The sequence below is a fragment of the Ruditapes philippinarum genome, unplaced genomic scaffold, assembly GCF_026571515.1.
Source record: "Ruditapes philippinarum isolate M1 unplaced genomic scaffold, ASM2657151v2 ctg17_1_1_1_1, whole genome shotgun sequence".
Taxonomy (NCBI): Eukaryota; Metazoa; Mollusca; class Bivalvia; order Venerida; family Veneridae; genus Ruditapes; species Ruditapes philippinarum.
In genome coordinates this window covers 683,105-701,898 of record NW_026865484.1, presented here as the reverse complement: position 1 = coordinate 701,898, position 18,794 = coordinate 683,105, and the positions used below count along the sequence as shown (strand labels likewise).

Genomic DNA, 18,794 nt, shown 5'->3' with positions numbered 1-18,794 from the left:
AAAATTAATAGGGGTCTTCTATTAAATATCGACAATCATCCTATGAAGTCAAATGGAACTTAAGTTATGCCTCTGAAACCAAATTGCTAACTGACGGACGGACATACAGACAGACGGACGGACGCCAGGGGGTATAACATAATATGTCCGATATTCTTTCGGGAATATAATAAATGATAAGCCTGTAACATTTACATCAGTTTTGGATTTTCTTTGAGGATTCTTTTTTCTCTCTATTGTATGAGCTTGAAAAAAATCATCATATATATCATCAATAAAACGTAATGCTCCTTCTTGATTTTAACTTTAAAAGGATAATATTTCTATCTGCGTTACAAGAAATTACTTTGATTTATAAACTCAAAAATGTCGTTTATAGATATATTGAAGAATAAAAGACCATGAATAGAGCTCTGAGGAACACCTGCATTGATTGTGCTTAATATGCTCAAATTATCACAAAATTTGTTAAATTGTTTTCCTTTTACTAGTTGAAGAGCTGGATCAGACATTACAAACAATAAAGTTAACATTTTAATATTTAAGTTTTGGCGTGAGAAATCAAATGCCTCCGAGAGCTGTTACAATGAAGTTTCAGCAAAAAAAGTGCTGTACCTTAAACTGGATATGAAAGCGCTAGCATTAGATTTAAAATAATATTTGATCCATTTTACTTCATGGAACATCCGAGTTCAAATGTATGAAAATCACAAAGACTAGAGAGTAAACGATTCGGCATATATCTGTTAAAATAACACCAATAAGACTAATTTTAGCCCTAAAACATGTTGATCTAGATTATATGTCGCTATAAATACTGGTACGTTTATATGACTAAGGTTCAAATGAGACTGTCATCCAGGTCATCATAACAACTGATTTTCAAGTGTTTTGGTGCAAAGCAATAGTATATACTTCTTTTGTTTCAATGCAGTTAGATATATAGTGTCAAAAATCTAGGTGAATTACATAATATGATTTATCAGCTAATTAATATCATATATAGAATTATTGGGAGGAAAACAAAGTCATATTTTTCTTTATTTAAACTGAACCTAATTTAAACTGAACCTAATTACATGTGTTAAGACCGAGCAAAAAGAAAAAAAATTGAAAATAAAGATACCACAAACATAAATGTTTCAAATTAATATTTATCTTTGTATCAATCATACACAAGTAACAATTAAACATCATGGTCACGTGTATACAGAAAACAAAGAGGTAGGTCATTCTGAAAGACATGAATACATGAACAAATCTCGCCAACATGATGTGCATTTACCAATCTAAAATATACATATTAAGAAATCAATTGCAAATGTAAAGTAACATGAAACCCAACAAAGTCATGAAAAACAGAACACATTTTACTGACCGACATTGCTAGGTTACAATAATAATTATAAGAAATAAAAGAACAACACCAAAAATCTTTGAAAAATAAATACATCAATAATCCGAACTCATTAGCAATTAATCGATAACTTTCATATGAAATATTGCATTCAACGTGAGTAAATTCAAAGATACATTTCAAAAATAATTTAGGCTTAAGCCTGCAACATTTTCAATTTTGTTGTGTTGGACTTTCTTTAGGGAATCTGTTTTTTTTCTATTTTAATATTGTGTACATTATAAGTACAAATTTGGTATAAATATTTGTGATTGTGCTTATTACACTAATCTTGGAAAGCGTTGGTAACTCAAAATCAATAAAATAACAACATTATATGAAAATGGCAGACTCAATTTAAATGTGCAGCATTCATTCTAAATGCAACTTCATTAATTATCATAATAATAATATCAATTATATACAGCGATGAACAACCTCTGAAATTACCTTATATTACAACATCCTTTAAAAACAGATTTATAAATAACATAACAGACAAAACGAAAAACAAGAAATGTACATAAATGGTTGGAAGGGTATAAGAGGCAAGATCAAAAAGTTCTCGGTTCGATATACTTCTAGCCACTACACTGACATTTACACACGATACGTCGATACACACTTTGATCAGTAGAGGGGTGTGTCATTTAGACCAAATGGAGAAAGTTGAAATCAGAGTCGTAATTAGGGATGTCCACCAAGGAAATCCATGAAGACTTCGTGGATACACTTGGGAAGGAGTCCCTTTCACATGGTACTGTGAAAAAAATGGGCTGCTTAATTTAAGAGAGGCAAGGAGAGCATTGGAGATGATGAGCGCCCTGGGCGGCCAAAAGAGGCCACCAACGATGAAACTGCCGAAGCTGTGCACGATCTGGTCATGTGCGACAGAAGGCGAGACCTGCGAAACATTGCTAGGGAAGTGGGTATAATCTTTGGTTCACTTCAGGCAATTCTGACTGATGGCTATGGCATGTCAAAAGTGTCCTTTAGATTGGTCACCAGACAGTTAACCGACGTCCAGAAACGGACCAGGCTTGACATTTCAAGATATCTTTTGTCTCGCTATGAGGATGAACCTAATTTTATCTACCGATTCGTAACTCAGGATGAAACATGGGTCCATCACTTCGATCCAGAATAAAAACAACAACAACAACAACAAAAAACAACAACAACGGAGCATGCAGTGGAAGCACCCTGGCACACCCCTCCAAAGAAATTCAAGGGGGTGCCATCAGCAGGAATGATGATGGCTTCAATTTCTTTGGATAGTAAGGGGATAATCATGATTGACTTTCTTGACCAAGGTCGTACCATAAACGGTACATACTATGCAGACAAATTAAGACGTCTGCATCAATAAATCGCGCGTACAAAGAAGGACAAACTGACTCATGTCGTTCTGCTCCTTCACGACAACGTGCCAGCTCACACATCCCAAGTTGCGATGGCTGCTGCAACTGACTGCGGCTTTGAAATTCTTCCCCATCCCCATATTCTCCGGACTTGGCTCCCTCTGACTTCTACCTGTTTCCGAAACTGAAAACCAAGCTTCGTGGTAGACGTTTTGGAAGCAATGAAGGTGTCATGGAGGCGGCAATGAGATCTTCGAGGACAAAATAGAGAGTTCTTTTTTTGAAGGATTAAACAAGTTGGAGCACAGGTGGACAAAGTGCATTGATGTAGAGGGCGATTATATTGAGAAGTAAGACCATTAGTTGGGTTCACTGACTACCGGAAGTACATCGGGCCAAGAACTTTTTGATTAATCCTCTATTCTGATTTTTTTTATCTAGACATGGTCATATTGTGATATATGTTCCAAAACGACAGCTGGAGTGTCATCACTTTTATTTGAGTACTTGAATATCACTTATGCAGCAAAAGTTATGTTGATTCAAACAGGTAAATACAAAAATGATTGTAACTTTTCTTCTTAACCCTTACCCTGCTGGGACCGAAAGTTAATAGCCTTTGCTACCAGTATAGAGCCAGGCTAGCTTGCTTTATATCCTTTCAATCTGACCAGGCTCTGTACTGTTGACTTACACTACATGAAAATTGAACTAGTTCATTAAACAAAAGATAAGGGTTCAAAGTACACACTAGACCAACCATGAAAGAAAAACTGGTAATCACTTGCATGGTTTTTCCTACATATGTAAGTTATGTTCAGAATGAATCTTTCTTCGACAGTCACATTTGCTATTGTTTCTCGATAGCTTTCTGTCATCTAATGATAGCGTGGACGACACTCTTTTGGAAGAACACAACTCATTAAAGGTATCTAATTTTAATTGCAAGTCTGTTATTTGCTGAGATATTCTGGAAAGTGAACAATCTGGACAAGCCGTTTCAGTATCTGCTAGTTGTTCTGTTAACTGCTGCATGTCATTAACCTGTCTATGTCCTTCACTATCTGCTGTATATCTCCTTGTGCTTATCTTAGAATACTCCATCATTTTCTGAAAGTTTCATAAAACGTATTATTTCTAAAATGCACATAAGTTAATATAATCAGTAAATTCAGTATGCACATGTAACTTAGACCAAATGACACTGCAAAATACGTAACTAATTATGCTAACACAATTACAAAATATGTAAAATAATAAGATAAATAAGAGACAAGTCAAAATTGGAATCATAAATGATATTTGAGCTTTTAAATATTTAGTTAATGTTGCTTGATTTCTGCTTCATTTGCTAATATTGTGTTTCAGTTATTTAGTAAAACTTGTTTGACCACAGAGTATCAGGTCCAAGGAGCCAGCTCATACAAAATGTGTATTATTTGTATTTTTTATTGTATGAAGTGATTTATATTAACTCTTAACTGGCTAGGTATGTGTAATGCTTTGCCAGCACATAGTTTTAGGCGATTTCGTTTATCAAAATTACAAAATTTAGCAGTGAACAGTAAATACCCTTGTCAGACATCGGGGAGGTGCGGGCTAGCTTGGCTGATGGAAATATGAATCAGTCTTTATTTAGTTCCAACAGGTTAAAGGTTAAATAAGAACTATATTATTTCTAGCATGTAATAACAGACTTGTGCGGAAGGTTTTGATGATGATGATGCAGGCAGTGGTAAGCTGTGAAGACTTCCACAATAACGTGAGTTAAAGAGAAGCAATATAAAACATTTTTGAAAAATAAAGTACTTGAATGTTTATGATAACTACTTCAGTATTTTGATATTTGGATATATTTTTAAAAACTACTTATAAGTTATAAGAATGTAATAAGAACTATTCTAACAAAAAAATCACCTTAAACTGAGAGGTAACATCTTGCATAAGAACTTCCATCAGCTTCCGTTTCTCATTGACCTCTTTGATGCTGTTTTCAAGTTGACTAATGAGATCTTTTATCAACGATACATCGCAGTGATTATGTACCACTTGTGTATTGTGACTTCCAATTTGAACATTTTCACAATTATCTGGCTGAACAAATAACCGTTGAACAAAGTCGTGATTAATCTGGAATGACATTATGAATTTCAGAAATTCTTTTTAACAAGTAACAAATAAAATGATAAATTTACATGTAAAGGTTTTTTCATTCGAAAATTAATTTGGATGCAATGATTGTATACAATATTGCAGATTTTCCGCGCTTTATTGATAAAGTTTAGGCAAACTCAGTCCAAAAACCAACCAAACACCTGTCAGCAAATTAAAACGCTATAATTATTGTCGTTAAACAAATATGGCGGACAAAGTATGAAAGTTTTGAAAAAATCTGATTTTTATGGGTTTTTTATTTATTTTTCTTTACACTAGCATCAATGTGACAGTATTCGATATCGGTAGATTTTACTCATCTTACAATTTCTTTATATTTATTTTTAAAAAAACTTTTCCTCTCCACATTCACTCTAAGAATCGATAAATAAGGGTGATCCCTTGGAAGCAGTGATATCAAAATTCCAGACTCGGTTTGAGTGAGTCTGTATAGAGAGATAATGTTTAAGTGCGGCATCTCTCACATCCCAAGCACCGGCGGTTTTAAATTCGTTAATTCTAACGTTCAGGAATCATTGGCCCCGAAGGTAATAACACTGAACTAAAGTGAAGAACGGGCAGCTTTTAACTTATGTCACTTGCTGTATAAAAATCCGAATAATTAGAAACCTGGTATGTCGCCATTTTACAGGGGCATTGCATGTTTTTTTTTTTGCTTTTTTTTTGCTTTTGTTCTTGTTTTTTATGGTTGTTGTTGTTGTTGTTTGAACAGTATAGACAGTAACATAGTCCTACTTATTAAGAGGTTGGTCTAGAAGGTGTATGACTTCCCATATACTGTAAAATTTTTGAAATCTGAGATTGAATATGGCGTTCTTTCTTAGACTTCTGATATTGTATAGCTTTTTGATGATTTAACAACGGTATATTTTAAATTATTTTTTGTTAATTTATAAATCATTTACATCATCGAGGTGCAAAAAGATTTTTTTTATTATATCAAATAATCAATCACTTTATCCCCAAATCATACAACTTATTATAGGTTATACGACTTTTAAATTACCTACACATAGAGAGCTTTAAGTCAAAAGTTTGGTTAGGTCCTGTGATATCATATATTGTGATGCTGGCACCTCTGGGATGGGTTGCTTCATTTTTATATTCAGTGAAATATAAAGAGACGTAAACACCTGAACAACTACATAAAACTTTTCATGATATTATCATTCAAACAATAATTATAAAGTCATGAAACGACAGTCTATTTATTAATGGCTATTGCATCAGAACATTTCCACCTGCACAAAATACTCGAAAGAGAGTGATGTGATACTGAATACATAGATAGAGAGTGTGCATATAGCTTTAATAATGATGCTGATGATGATGATGATGATGGTGATGATGATGATGATAGAATGTATTAAAGCAACTGGAATAACATGGAACCGGCTAGCCAGGTGGTAAAGGCCGCAGACTTTAAATCACTTTCCAGTCAGTGATCTAAGTTTAAATCACTTGCCCATCAGTGATCTAAGTTTGAATCAAGACAGGGACATTCGATTATAATATGTAAGGAACTGTCCGTTCAGAATACAGAAGGTATATGATTCTAAACAGGAAAACACCCTTGCTATCAATAGACACATTAGGCCGTCCTCTAAGTTACAATAATTCTTAACTATAGTTGATATGTTTACATATAATCGCATATTACATAAAATGTTCTCAGTTATTAAGTTGTTAACATTATAAACGGTTTTGATAATCTACACATTTGTAAAAACGACAAACTTGATATTAAGTCAAAGTTCAAACCTCTTGAGTTACTTAACACTGTCGTAATGAAGTTTCGATTTCCCGAGTAGTGTTGTTATAAACAAAATATAATATTTCTATGCTATATATTTTAGTGAATGTTACCTACCACTAATAATCTACGCTGATCTTGTTCTAACGAGAGTATCTTTTCTTTTTGCTGCGCATTTTCCTCCCTTAGTAATCTGTTTTCTCTTTGAAATGCTTGATATTTTTCTTTCCAGTTTTCTTCTTTTCTTTCTTTAGGATACAAGCTTCCGTATGGAAGAAGTAACAAAGGACGTCTTGGTTGAGGAATTTTTGTTTTCACTGCTACATGTCGAACATGTTTCTTGTCGATAGTCAATTTACTAGTGTTTGCTTTTTCAAATTTTGTGTCCATATCTTTATTCTCGTTTTTTTCCACTACAATTCTTTTACATTATTTCAAACGACATTTGTTAACATTCCCGAAAAACACTTATAAATCCCTCATATATTCGAAAACTTTTGAATTTCACAAACAGATACATAGTGTCCCTCTGTACAGTAAACGTAGAACTAATGACTATATTATCGTTTTAGTAACAGTTTAGACTTTGACCCGTATGATCTATGACTGTTCAGGTTTAACATCACTAATATTTATATTTTATGTAGTTTAAATAACCTCAAACGTAAAAAAAACAAACAAATAAAATTGCTTGGGACAATTACTTGATATATTAGTAAATCATACAGTCATTTTTCAGACCGGAGCATGGTCCGAATCCAAGATATCTTCCTGTGTAAGTAGTAACCTTAACTTTTAGATTTTCGCTTCCTATAACTGGAAACGAAATTATGTTCAAGTTTTTCAAAACACAAAATTCACTTTGCCAGATGTGATAATTCTCCAAAATAATGACTCGCAGCAAGTGAGTGACACTCTATGACGCTGTTCATAGTTTGATCTCTAGGTAATGTTCAGCTTTACTTCTTGTTGGACTGTATTGCACATTTACATTATAGATTCTTAGGTTGTGCAAATTCCTCTAGATTTTTCTCATGTGTTCATTTTTTGCATTGATATTGCGGTCATATTTTTGTTTCGTAAGTCTTTACATGCTTGATTTGATGTTTTGTTTATTTGTCCGATTTGAAATAAACCGAAGTATTGGTGCAAAATTTCCATTAGTGTTTTGGTACAATCAAAGGTGATTCAAATCATGTTTGTCATATTCATATTAGCACTACTCATATTGCTAAAAAAAATGAAATAACTAAATCATTAGAATAAATAATGACAATAAAAATTACCTCAATTAATAATAGAAACTTTTCAACTGTACAGAATAAAAATAACATATAAGCTTGAATAGAACATTTTACATATTGTACTCATACATTTTATAATAGCACGTTGTTTCATATTTACAAGCATATATCGAATCGAAGGCAAATTAATATCATACATATGATTTCAATTTAAAACGTCTTTTAAAGTTCGCGAACTTGATGGTCCGGATGTGCGGATGTAAGTAAAACCAATGGAATTGATGTCTCTAACATTTCAGAAATGGCTGCACGTGGTGGGAATGTATACTTTGATGAATTGATGGTTTCGCATCCCTCTATCAAAATAAAACACAAGAACAAGAAAAAATTATGATGACCATACCTTCGCCCAATTTGGTTCTGACGTTCTGATGGAACATTGACAAATAAAAACTAAAAATCATTTGATTTAGGGAGTAGTTAACATCAAATGCACAGTGTGTTTAATAGAAAAAAATACACATCTTGTTTTCACATCATTAAATGCGTCATTAATTTCCCTTTCGTTTCCGAATTAATTTTAAAAAATGGTACCATCACCAGTATTATGATTATTCAACAAAGCTTAATGGTCTGGTTGAAACTTTTGTTCAGTATTATAATGCCCATTACACTTACAATGCAGGATATAATTTTGTAAACCTGACAAACTTTTATGTTTGGCATGAACATATTACATTGCGGCAGATGACTAGAAAAAAACTTATTATGACATTTTGAAAAATACTTTAATCCACAATCTAAACCAGTTTAGTACGAATATAATTTATAAGTCTGCCGTTATTCAAACCTTTGTTACTCTTATCTTCACATAAATAGCATATCATAATTAAAACAATTACTTCTCTCGTCGCGGATGATGTTTAAGACACCAGCAAAAGAGAAAAAGAAACTACTCCACGTGCTTGTTGACTGTTTATTGTTGGTGCCCTGAAATGAAAGGAGCAGTCCTTGTTAAGTAGACGGAGAACGAAAGGATACTGTGTGCCGTGTGGCATCAATACGTAAGAACAACTTGAGTGGCGGCGTCTTTGGTTGGCTGAACAGCCATTGTTAGAGCTACCCTAATTTTTATATTGCATTAAATTACTTTTTAGGTGTTATTAGACGTTAAACATTTTTATGACCTACAGCTATGCTCAAAGCTGATATTCTGTGGTATTTGCATGGAAGTTAATTCTTACCGCTTTATTTTGCAACATCAATATTTAAGGGCAAAGTTTTGTAATGACCGGGGTCCGTACAAAATATAGAAAACTATATATTTCTGAACATTTCGAGAAATAATCGAATGGAGAAATAATTGATGTAACCAATCATTGGTTATAGTTTGTTCATTTAGGTTATTTCGCAGCAAGCTGGAAAGTGGACTTAATCAACTTATTCATAAAAGTGGGATGTTGATAACCCTGAAAATTACAGAGGTATTGCCCTACTTGGCACTTTTGGAAAGCTATTTACTAAAGTAATAAATTAGCATTTAGACAGTACAATCTTATATACAATCTCAGGCTAGTTTCCGAACAAAAAAGAGCACTTTTGATAAGATTAGACATGTATATTGATATTAAGTTCTGAATGAATCCTTCTGTGACATTTGTTGCGATCTGCTGTATGGTTCCTTTCGTCTAAAGAAACAGTCGAAGTAAATCTTTGTGACGCACTAAACGCTGAACAGAATTCTGCTTTCGGGTCAACATAATTTGACACAAGTTTGCTTCTTTAAAAAGAAGCATGCGAGAGGTCTTTTTGCAGCTGTTGAAAATTTGTTAATTTCGAAAATATTTGGAGATATAAAAGGCACCAGAGATTTTGCAATACGGGCATAAAGTATGTTAATCAAACAATTTTAAGTCCCAGATTTACATTAATAATGTATATATCATTTGATTGGAATAAACAATATATACTGCTGCATGCCTCCAACCACAATATGCCAAGAAAATCAAACTTCAGAAAAAGTTTTGCCATGTTCGCCTTTTTCGCCAATAAATCTCCGTTGCGTAATTTAGTCATACCAGTTCAAAAGTGAAAGAAGCAGCAAATTTTCGCTATTCAGAAAACAAGTACTAGTATATAAGGATTAAAAATGGAATGAATCATTGCTCGTAGTGTTAAGTAACGTAAATGCTATTTTCCGATTTTTCCTTGTACCGATTTGTTCACTTCGATGTTTATTTTTCGTTTAAGTTAAGTCGTATTTTGAGGCGGAGCATGCGCATAACATTTTTGTAGACTGATTCTAATGTTTTTAAGGCTAAAATGCGATGCATTAGCTTCAATTTGATACGCAAAAATGGATGCCGCCAGCAATCATTCTCAACACTGTGGAGAGGTCTGATGACCTCTCCAATAATCAGTTACTAGTAGTAAACCACTTAGAAATTCATTAAAGTTTCATCGTGTTTGGTTGTGTTGTTTTATGGCTAATATTTAACACATATGACTTGTTCTTGTGCTGAAAATGTAGTTATATGGAGCACAGATTATTATCTATGTTGATAAAACAACTAAATGTACTATCACATATATGTATATGATATATATAATCATACTGATGTATACAATAATTTACTTTAAGTAATTTAATATACAGTGATAGGTATAAAGTTTTCTACCTGCAAGAGACAATAAACAGCCTTTTACCGAAGTCATTTTAGTTTTAACACGGGGCCATACGTGGATGTCAATAGGCGAATAGACAGTCAAGTACTACTGACATTTAAGGTTTTTACACAGAAGTAAAAGAAACAATGCACAGTTCTTTGCTGCAACCGTTTAGAATTTTTCATGGGGCCATACGTGGGTACGTAGGAGAGTGAATAAAATAGGGAGTTATGATTTTTTTTCAGCAGACATACACCATCTTGTATAATACATGTTTAGGTGCATGTATTGACTCCATCTTAATGCGTTTTGCAACTTGTTCATTACATGAAATATCTTGTGAAATTAAATCACAATACAAATAGTACCATTCTCAATATACTATAATAAGTGAACGTTTGATAAAGTAAATATTAATATTTGATAACAGTAATTAAAAATAGTATCCGATACATAAGCTATCTATACTTACGCAACATTACGATAAAAATTGATGAATTCAGCGATAGAAAAAAATGCAACAAGAAAACCCACTTCAATCTTGGCTTTGATCGGTTGTGTTGAGTACATATCGTGTTGTGAAAATTTGTTAAGAATGCATCTGACTTAATCAACATATTGATTAATCAAATATAGTATACAAACTCTGTCATCGAACACTTCATTAATAGGTTGAAAGTAATTTAATAAAAAAAAATTCCGACATGTTACCATGTACCTTAATTCTGCTTGACATTATTTGTATTTGTCCTTCGGTTTTCTCCAGTTTTTTGTCATATCTTTTAAGAAGTTGTTCTAGCTTATCAGCATCAAAGGTCTGTACTACATGAATTTTGTTATGGTTACCAACTTGTAAATTCTCGCAGCTAGTACTACTGACAAGGTGGGCTTCATGTTCCCGAGATATCTGAATATAGACAGTCAGTATATTTGGAAGTAACAATTAATAATTTTTCATACAGGAATTAAATACGATAAATACAATAAATTTAAATCATTACCGAATTGTTAAATTGAAAAAATTCAATTACAAATAGCTTAGTTCAAACATTTTTATTCATATATTACATAAAATTAACAAAATGATATTCAAAACAATGATGAAAAATGGTCAGATTCGAAAGCATAGAATTCTTATAAAGGTTCTTTCACAACAGCAGGCGTCAAGTGCTGTGTGGCAGCTGCAAAAAGTTGCCCCCTACTTCACTTCAGTGTTGTTATTTTGTTCTGGTCCATCGGGATCATTGATGCCTTATTAAGTGTTGAGAATTGAGTACCGCCCAAGCCGGTGCTAGGGGGCGTGAGGGATGTTGCACGTATTCATTTTCCCTCATGTACAGACTCAATCAAACAGAGTCTGCAATTCTCTCGTAATTTTGTTGTGATTAATGCTTCCGAGGGATCACTTTGTTTCCAGATTTTGTTTTTCTTTTTTAACTGTTCATTAAGCGGATGTTTTGTTTTTATTTTATAGATATGCTCGAAATATTGAGAAATAGAGAATTTTCTATTGACTTTAAAGAAGAGTGCCAATTTAGAGCTGAAAAAATGTATTAACTTCGATGGAATATCTTGCCATTATATCAGTGAAATAATGAAATGGAAATGTTAATAAAAACATTACAATAATAAACAGTGATGGTGTGAGGATGAAGATCTGAAAAGATTTAGCTTTAAGGCATATTTGGAAAGTGGCAGTTCTGGTAGAAGTGTATTGTTGACATTCAAGGAAAAAACGGTGGTTTGTTCGGCACAGATGTGAGTTTTTAATAATAAATTTCTGTAAGATAACTGCACTCATTTATTAGACATGAATAGTATGTTTGTTAGTTACTAATAACTGTATAAACATATTATGAACATTTTGTAAAGTTACCATTCAAAAAGCACATGAAGGAAAATAGGGTATGTCCTTTTTGTAGTTCTGCAAGGATGTTAATTAAGATTATAGGTGAAATGGAAAAAAGCAACATCACTCCCGCCCTATGTCACCGGTTTAATTAAGTAATATTCAATCACACCAATTATGTCACACTTAGATACTTCCAGTACTTACCAGTTGAAGTAACCGCTGTCAGAAGTTAGGTAAATCGTGCGATTTAGGAAGAAAACAAAACAAATGTTAAAAAACATTGTGATAACTATGTTTGCGTTTCATAGGAAACGATGTAGCCAATAGTGAGTATAGAATTTGTAACACGATAATAAGGTTTCCGTCGAAATTCTAAAGAACGCTGTTTAGCCTTATCAAAGAAAATATAAAATGTTTAAGCGTTATTTAATTCACTTACTTTTATTAAAAATGAAAGAGTGCATACCTTATTACATCGGTTTCTTTCTTCCTCATAATCCTTCAATTTTTCTTTAACACTTCTATATTCTTCTTCTAAATCCTTATATTTTTGTTTCCATGTTTGTTTAGGAGTTGTTCTCACGGCAAGGCTTCCTGGTTGAAGCAATAGATGAGGCGACTTTGTCTTTAAACTTCTTTTCCCATTGGACACGGCTTTGTCTGATTCAGCCATCAATAAACCACCTTTTTTCTGTTCCAAACAATTAAATCATACATTTAATATATTTTGTTTCATTGTATGGACTGTCAAGTTTTATCAAACAGTTATGTCAGTAAATGTGATACCGGTAATCTGTGTTATCGCATTAGTAACTTTCACATCTGCTTTAAATAGGGTCACATTTCAAAATTTACATTGTGTAATCTAACAGTAATCATTTTTGATGATCTAACAGTAATCATTTTTGATGATCATTTCTAATAATGACGACTATGAATTTCAAGAATGAGAAAAAAATGTTTCCAATAACAAGTACATGTAAACATTATAATTATATTCAAAAATTACCTAACAAAATCGAATGATATTGAACATATTTTATCATGCCATTACTATGACAACTGCCTGATAAAGCCTGTCTGAGAACATCAACCTTTCTCAGTCAGTGACTCGAGAACACTATGTTGCTACGCCAGATCAGCATTGATGATGTTTATTGTTGGTATTGTTTAATTGACTTTGCTTAATATTTATGATAATACACAGTAAATAAATTGTTAAAACAGATTGTACCAAAAATTGTGTTGTGTTATAAAATTATTGGTAAAAACCCTCGGACTACTTTTTTGGCGTAAAACCCTCTTGTGGTTACCGTACTTTCAGAAATTTAGCGCCCCGAATTAAAAAAATAAGATGCAAAGTCATAATAGAGGCATGATAAAAAGAATAACAGGTTACTGTCTTTTGAGGAAGGGATTTCTCAGACTCGGCTAGATATGGTCCGGAAGGGGCTCGGCAAGCCTCGCCCCTTCCAGGACCATATCTAACCTCGTCTGAGAAACCCTTTCTCAAAAGACAGCAACCTGTTATTCTCTATATCTAATATATATTATAAATTTCCTAAATCAGTCAATGGTTAAAGTGACACTATGCCCATCCGTGACAGGTAAAAATAAAAATATCGTAACACTTTGCCTACTTGTCTTCACTTTTATACGGGTCAGTCTTTTAATAATTTAGGTAGCTTTTATATTGTATATTACTCATTTTCATAATAAATTATTGATCGATCATATTTATAATAGCCAATGGCATCTAGCTCTGTTATAATCTCTTCACCTTGTTTTTTAAACAAGATCTCAACATTTGTATCATCATCTTCTTCGGTTTCATAGTCCTATATTGGTATGTACACGCTGGATATTCCTGGAAATTACCGAAACCTATTTCAAAGAATGTTTTTTATAAAAAAGAATGGGTAATGCAACCCTTTTTTGATTATTTTTTAATTACATCAAATTTCCTAAGTTCAACGTTTGCATAACAACTGTTTTATGTGGTTTCTTCTCAGTAGTACGAATTTCAGGTTGGTTATATGTAATTATAATTGGTTTCCTTGTCATCAGCATACTTTGTTTTTTCTTGATATTTACTTGAGTAGGTTTCCCTCCAATTGATATTTTTTTATAGATTTCTGCCGTAGCTGATGACTCAATTGTTAACTTATTAATGCAACAAGTACAATCCATCAAGTGACAGGATTCAAAGAAACAGACCCATTTGGGCACTTATTCAGCCTGACAGCAAATGGACAGTGATTATAGGACTGGCAGTAAAACGAAGTAGATGAATATAATGAATTACTGGCAGTAGCAAAAAATGCAACACAGACAGTAAGACAATGGCTGAAATCGTACATAAACAGTTTTAAATATACATGAAACAATAGACTCCATGACAAGTACAATAAATAACTTCAGCAATTCAATAGACAGAGTAAAACAAACAATAAAAACACAAGGCAGGAGATTGCAACACTGACGAACAATGTTTTACCTTTTATAAATAAAACAATACAAAAATGAAAATGATATCAATATAATAGCAGTTGATTATGAAAGTATTAAACAAATGAAAAAACTAAGGTAAAACGGGGGGATATAAAGAAAAAGGGATAAAATTCCTTAATTTTCAGTGGCTGGAACTTACAGTGAAGTAATCAATGACTTACCTGCAATGTAACTGAAGAATAGTTCACACCAAAAGTGGCATTTTAGATGAGGAAGGGGGAGTACAATTAACTAAAGATAATAGAAGAATGACAAGACATGTTCCTCTACATGGGAAACTCATAACACTGACATTGAAAGATGGACAACACCAATGGTAATTTATGAAGACCTAACGGTCACTGACAGGACAATAGTAAATGCAATTAAACAGTTCAGCAATGGAGAATCCTGTGAGCTAACTTTCCATGGTATATTAAAAGATAAAATTGCTAACATCATGGCATACACTTGCACATTATTGCAAAATCAAAGTATACAATATCTGAAAAATACTCATTTACATTCCTGATAAAAAAACTGGAGAAGCTCAACAAAGATGTGTTATCGCAGAATGTAAGATCAACAGCATCATTTGGACAGTACATGAGTACGATTCCGAGATAATACTTAGGAAGCAATCGTAACGGCTTAAGAACATAATTCAACCGCCACATGAAACGAGCGAAAATTCATCGCAAAGAACAATTAAAAAGAACGATGCTGTTCCAACAAATAGATTACTGGAAGAATGCAGAAATACCACATGGACGATAAAGCAAAACATTTCAGGAGATAACGATGACAGGTAAAAATTCGTCAACCTTAACCCTACAATACTTTACCAGGGGGCGAATGAAGAGTACGCGTTACGTAACAATATAGATAACAAAACGTATTTTGAATGGTACACGCAAGAATTGAAAATACCACCAGCAATCAAAAAATGGCTAACTGAAAAAGAAACAAAAGAAATGTTGCAAGAATGGGGACAGGAAGAAAACATAGACGCAGAACTATTTGTAAGAGACTGTCTGACGGTACTGAAAATGACTGCTGACCCCCCAAAAAAATGCATTTACTCTACGTGAAAAGCAATGTCGGGAATACTTATCTTATTCACGGTCTGGTGCCCATAGGGAAAAAAGTCCGAGATCAGTAATTGTCTATTTCAAAAGCAAACAATACAATTCAACTTATATTTCAAAAATATGAATATAAAGAACTTTCAAATGATATAGAAATATAAAAAATCAATCGCAAATAAAAAAGTTTTAAAAGAATTTTAAAAAAATCTGCTGCTATATAAAGCATATAAATATTGGCTCTTTCTGCCAACCGGTAAAATCTTCAAATTTCTGGTAGCAGGTACTTGTAATGTCATCATTCGACTTGCCTACTGCAGTTCTCATTACAATTATTTCCACCTGTTGAACATTTATTTTTGTCATTTTGGCATATATTGTAAAAGGCCATGCCAAAAGCGCATATTTTCACCAGTCACATTTACTGATTATTTTTACTGGCCAATGGTATTCTTTCTATTCTCCTGTATTGTGAGGACAATCTTACACCACTGCATTGACTGATGGTCGTTTTTTGTTGAAAAGTGGTTGAGACAAATCACGGGCACCAGTGTACGTGGGTGGTGAGCTACCACTGGCGGCTTCAGTATAGGTGCCCACTGGTTAAACTAATACTACGATCTGAACTTGTTATTAGTATTACTTACCTTTTTGTAAATCCTTTAAAATTCCAATTATTTAAACAAAGATTGAGCTCCATACACTTGTGTGTCTCGCAGCAGAATGACGCTATCCTCCCCAATCTTCATTATACATGTATATCACCTGTGACGTCAGGACCTGGAGGCACTTCTACTGAAACGCAAGTGGCAGCTCACAACCCACTTACACGACTGCACTGACTAGTGATCATGATTTGTCTGAACCGCATTCAACAAAACACAAGCACAGTCAGTTCAGGGGTGTAAAATTGTCCTCTTAATACAGGAGAATAGAAAGAATACCATTGACCAGTACAATACCCAGTGTATAAGACTGGTGAAAATGCAGCAGTAGCAGTAGTTCAACCAGTGCTGGTACTAGAGGCACTTATACTGGATCAGCTAGTGGCAGGTCACCACGATCTACACCACTACACTGACTGGTGCCCGTGTTTTGTCTCAGCCGCATTCAACAAAACACGGGCACCAATCAGTGCAGTGATGTAAGATTGTCATTTCATTACAGGAGACTAGAAAGAATATCAGTGGCCAGTAAAAATAACCAATGTATATAACTGGTGAAAATAAATACATGCACAGTATAATTGTAAACCAGAGCTAAACATAACAAATCAAAATTGAACTCACTGATTGGTTAATGATGACGTTACAGGTAATATATATAAGAACAGAGAGGAAAGCGTCAATCTACTGGGAGTCACCAATGTAGGTCAACTGGAGGCATTTCTATTGGAGCCACCAGTGGCAGCTCACCTTCCACGTACACCACTTCATTGACTGGTGATCGTGATCAGTCTCAGTCGTATTCATCAAAACACGGGCACCAGTCAGTGCAGTGGTGTACGTGGGTGGTGAGCTACCACTGGCGGCTTCAGTAGAGGTGCCCACTGGTTAAACTAATACTACGATCAGAACTTGCAATTAGTATTACTTACCTTTTTGTTAATCCTTTAAAATTCCAATTATTTAAACAAAGATTGAGCTCCATACACTTGTGTGTCTCGCAGCAGAATGACGCTATCCTCCCCAATCTTCATTATATATCACCTGTGACGTCAGCACCTGGAGGCACTTCTACTGAAACGCAAGTGGCAGCTCACAACCCACTTACACGACTGCACTGACTAGTGATCATGATTTGTCTGAACCGCATTCAACAAAACTCAAGCACCAGTCAGTTCAGTGGTGTAAAATTGTCCTCTTAATACAGGAGAATAGAAAGAATACCATTGACCAGTACAATACCCAGTGTATAAGACTGGTGAAATGCAGCAGTAGCAGTAGTTCAACCAGTGCTGGTACTAGAGGCACTTATACTGATCAGCTAGTGGCAGGTCACCACGATCTACACCACTACACTGACTGGTGCCCGTGTTTTGTCTCAGCCGCATTCAACAAAACACGGGCACCAATCAGTGCAGTGATGTAAGATTGTCATTTCATTACAGGAGACTAGAAAGAATATCAGTGGCCAGTAAAAATAACCAGTGTATATGACTGGTGAAAATAAATACATGCACAGTATAATTGTAAACCAGAGCTAAACATAACAAATCAAAATTGAACTCACTGATTGGTTAATGCTGACGTTACAGGTAATATATATAAGAACAGAGAGGAAAGCGTCACTCTGCTGGGAGACACCAATGTAGGTCAACTGGAGGCATTTCTATTGGAGCCACCAGTGGCAGCTCACCTCCAAAGTACACCACTTCATTGACTGGTGATCGTGATCAGTCTCAGTGGTGTACGTGGGTGGTGAGCTACCACTGGCGGCTTCAGTAGAGGTGCCCACTGGTTAAACTAATACTACGATCTGAACTTGTAATTAGTATTATTTACCTTTTTGTTAATCCTTTAAAATTCCAATTATTTAAACAAAGATTGAGCTCCATACACTTGTGTGTCTCGCAGCAGAATGACGCTATCCTCCCCAATCTTCATTATATATCACCTGTGACGTCAGGACCTGGAGGCACTTCTACTGAAACGCAAGTGGCAGCTCACAACCCACTTACACGACTGCACTGACTAGTGATCATGATTTGTCTGAACCGCATTCAACAAAACACAAGCACCAGTCAGTTCAGTGGTGTAAAATTGTCATCT

The 18,794-nt window shown here is 34.1% G+C and overlaps 2 protein-coding genes across 2 annotated transcripts; both read right to left on the bottom strand.

Moving 5' to 3' along the window:
* Positions 1-1,136: 1,136 nt before the first annotated feature.
* LOC132729308 (uncharacterized) lies at positions 1,137-7,304 on the bottom strand. Its single transcript, XM_060715044.1, has 3 exons — positions 6,803-7,304; positions 4,675-4,887; positions 1,137-3,867 (listed from the first exon to the last, which is right to left on the bottom strand). Exons 1-3 carry the CDS (start codon positions 7,073-7,075, stop codon positions 3,556-3,558), a joined length of 798 nt encoding a protein of 265 aa, XP_060571027.1. The 5' UTR covers positions 7,076-7,304; the 3' UTR covers positions 1,137-3,555.
* Positions 7,305-11,260: 3,956 nt separating this feature from the next.
* LOC132729290 (uncharacterized) lies at positions 11,261-17,752 on the bottom strand. Its single transcript, XM_060715016.1, has 3 exons — positions 17,621-17,752; positions 12,915-13,139; positions 11,261-11,503 (listed from the first exon to the last, which is right to left on the bottom strand). Exons 2-3 carry the CDS (start codon positions 13,119-13,121, stop codon positions 11,261-11,263), a joined length of 450 nt encoding a protein of 149 aa, XP_060570999.1. The 5' UTR covers positions 13,122-13,139; positions 17,621-17,752.
* Positions 17,753-18,794: the final 1,042 nt, after the last annotated feature.